This window comes from Sinocyclocheilus grahami, unplaced genomic scaffold, assembly GCF_001515645.1.
Source record: "Sinocyclocheilus grahami isolate Dianchi unplaced genomic scaffold, SAMN03320097.WGS_v1.1 scaffold3876.1, whole genome shotgun sequence".
Taxonomy (NCBI): domain Eukaryota; kingdom Metazoa; phylum Chordata; class Actinopteri; order Cypriniformes; family Cyprinidae; genus Sinocyclocheilus; species Sinocyclocheilus grahami.
In genome coordinates this window covers 13740-16254 of record NW_015508918.1, presented here as the reverse complement: position 1 = coordinate 16254, position 2515 = coordinate 13740, and the positions used below count along the sequence as shown (strand labels likewise).

The following is a 2515-nucleotide window of genomic DNA, read 5'->3' as shown; positions in this document are numbered from 1 at the left end:
ATCAGCTTTTATTATCGTTTTAAAAGACTGCTAAACATGTGGACATGACGATTGTTTTTACGTCTAAAACACAAAATGTGTAAAATGGTGACAAACAATGTTGCATTTGTTCAGCTTGTTATGCTATTATTCAGTAGTATATCAAAATAATCTTTTGAATCTTTTTATCTTTTGAAGTTTATCTTGATACACACACAAAAAAAAAGTACACTTGGATATTTAACACAAGTTCCAAGGTCACATCTTAAAGCAAAAATCCAAAATCATTAAAAGTTCACATGCAGATCCTCAATGTAATCAGAGTGAATTTTGCATATATAATCTCAATCACTGATTTAGTCTCACTCTCAGCTTGTGACCTTAAGACATCGGGAATCATGTTGATTAGGACTTGTAGAGGGAGAAAATGTGCTCACCAAACAACTGATTATTATTTATAAAATCACTGTTAAATGATCTGAGGTTTCAAATGAATGACCGGCCAGTGATGAACGAATCACTCGATCCTCGAGTCCCCTTCATCACCCTCAGAGTCTCTGATCGCTGTGACTGAATCTGCTGTTCTTCTCAGTTCAGCAACACAAACACCAGAGCTGAAAACTGATCAGGAGAGAGTCTGAGTCCAGATTTCAGCTGTGTTTTTATCTGCTGGATTAGATAACGCTCATCCAGCTCTTTCAAAGCATCAAACAGGAGACTGCATTTGTCAGCATCTGGAGAGGAATTCATGATCAGAGTTTTGATGTGTTGAACTGTGAGTTGACCGGATGAAGAGCTGCTTTCTCTCTGTGTCAGGAGGTCTTTTAAAGCTCTCTGACTGGACTCCAGCATCAAACCCAGTACAAAGCAGAAGAAGAGATCCATCTGTCTTTGTAAAGCGAAGTCCATCACTTTCTGGAGTGAGTTGTAGTCTGTGAAGCTCTGCTCTCCGATTTCAATATTTAGATTGGACAGATCTCTGAGCTGGAGTGTGTTTCCTCCACTGATGCTCTTTCTGAAATATTCCTCCCTCTGCTGGTCATCAAAGCCCTGGATCTCTGTCACACGATCAATCCATCGAGCAGGAATCTGATTGGCTGCTGCTGGTCTGCTGGTGATCCAGATCTGAGCGTTTGGAAGCAGATCTCCCTTGATCAGGTTTGTCAGAAGATCAGAGACTGAGGCTGGATCATTTAGATCAGTAATCCTCTTTGTGTTCTGGACTTTAAACTCATTGAGTCCATCAAGGATCAGTATGATCCTGTCAGAGTCATGAAGTATCATACATTGTGTTTTCAAAGCATTGCTGCAGAAGCTGCATGAAGCTACACTCCGTCACCGTCTCTCTGATAATGTTCAGCTTCTGAAAAGGGATCAGAAATATATAATCGATATGAGTGTTTGATTTCTCTTCAGCCCAGTCCAGGATGAACTTCTGCACAGTCACAGTTTTTCCAGTTCCAGCATCTCCCTTCAGCAAAACTGTCCTGATATTCTGGCCTTCAAACATGTTTCTGCACATGATCTCTCTTTCATCACCGATGAGAGGATCAGTTTTCTCTGTGATGTGGGGTTCAATGAAGACATCGTTCAGTAGTTGTCTTTTCTCTCCAGATAATATATCTTCAGTCAGATACTGAAACTCCTCCTTTAGTCTCAGTTTGAACATCTTTGATACTACAGAGACATAAACTCGGTTTAATACTTTCACAACACATGCTTTTCCTTTGCATTTACATAAGTAACACTTATTTTGTACATATATTGAGTCTGTAATAAGGACTTTAGGGAACATGCTGTAAAGCACTCAAACTCTCATTGAACTAGAAAGACACTTCTATGCTACAAGAGTCTGAACAAAAAACTGGAACATGCTGTTATTAATTTACCTGAAGAGTGACTCTGTGTGCTGCTCTTTGGACTGATCGTGGCCTGCTTGGGCTGCTACAATAAAAAACAAGAACAAATAGACACAGAAACTCCACCGTGAGAGACTAAATGACAGTCAAATATATTACTTATGGTTTAAACCAGACTTTCAACCATCCTTACTAAACAGACACAGACACAGATCTCTAAACATGTGTGCACATATTCCTGAATACATGTATACATGAACACATGACTGTACAATACCTTGTTGGAGATATGGCCTTGTTTAGGATTCTTCGAATTTGGATTGCTCTTTCTACAGTTTAAAAAAAACAAATATATATATATATATATGTATTTATATTTCAATTTTCAGAAAATTAACAGGTGTCATTATGAAAGTTACCTTATGCTGTGATCATTCAATTTAAACATTTGAAACACAATGCAATGTCACTGATGTAAGGCATTTCCGAACATCACACAAACCAGATGAGAGTCGTAAAAGCATGAACCGTGACCAGCCAGGCGGCAACTTTCTCCAATGAGTTCCTGTCTCGCTCTGCTTATCTTTACAAAGAAAACACAGAGCTAATGATTTGCCAGGCCACCTCCATGTCGACACAATACTAAGACAACAAGAACTGACCCCTCCCATCTGGAC

General features: G+C 39.1%; 1 protein-coding gene across 1 annotated transcript in view; it reads right to left on the bottom strand.

Annotated features, from left to right (window-relative positions):
- Nucleotides 1-567: 567 nt before the first annotated feature.
- Nucleotides 568-2515, bottom strand: part of LOC107576527 (uncharacterized) — a 13306-nt gene continuing 11358 nt past the window's right edge. Inside the window, exons 11-14 of the mRNA XM_016262693.1 lie at nt 2116-2167; nt 1869-1923; nt 1266-1656; nt 568-1186 (exon numbers count right to left, since the gene is read on the bottom strand). Of these exons, the coding sequence (XP_016118179.1) occupies nt 568-1186; nt 1266-1656; nt 1869-1923; nt 2116-2167 (1117 nt within the window). The remainder of the gene's footprint in view (nt 1187-1265; nt 1657-1868; nt 1924-2115; nt 2168-2515) is intronic.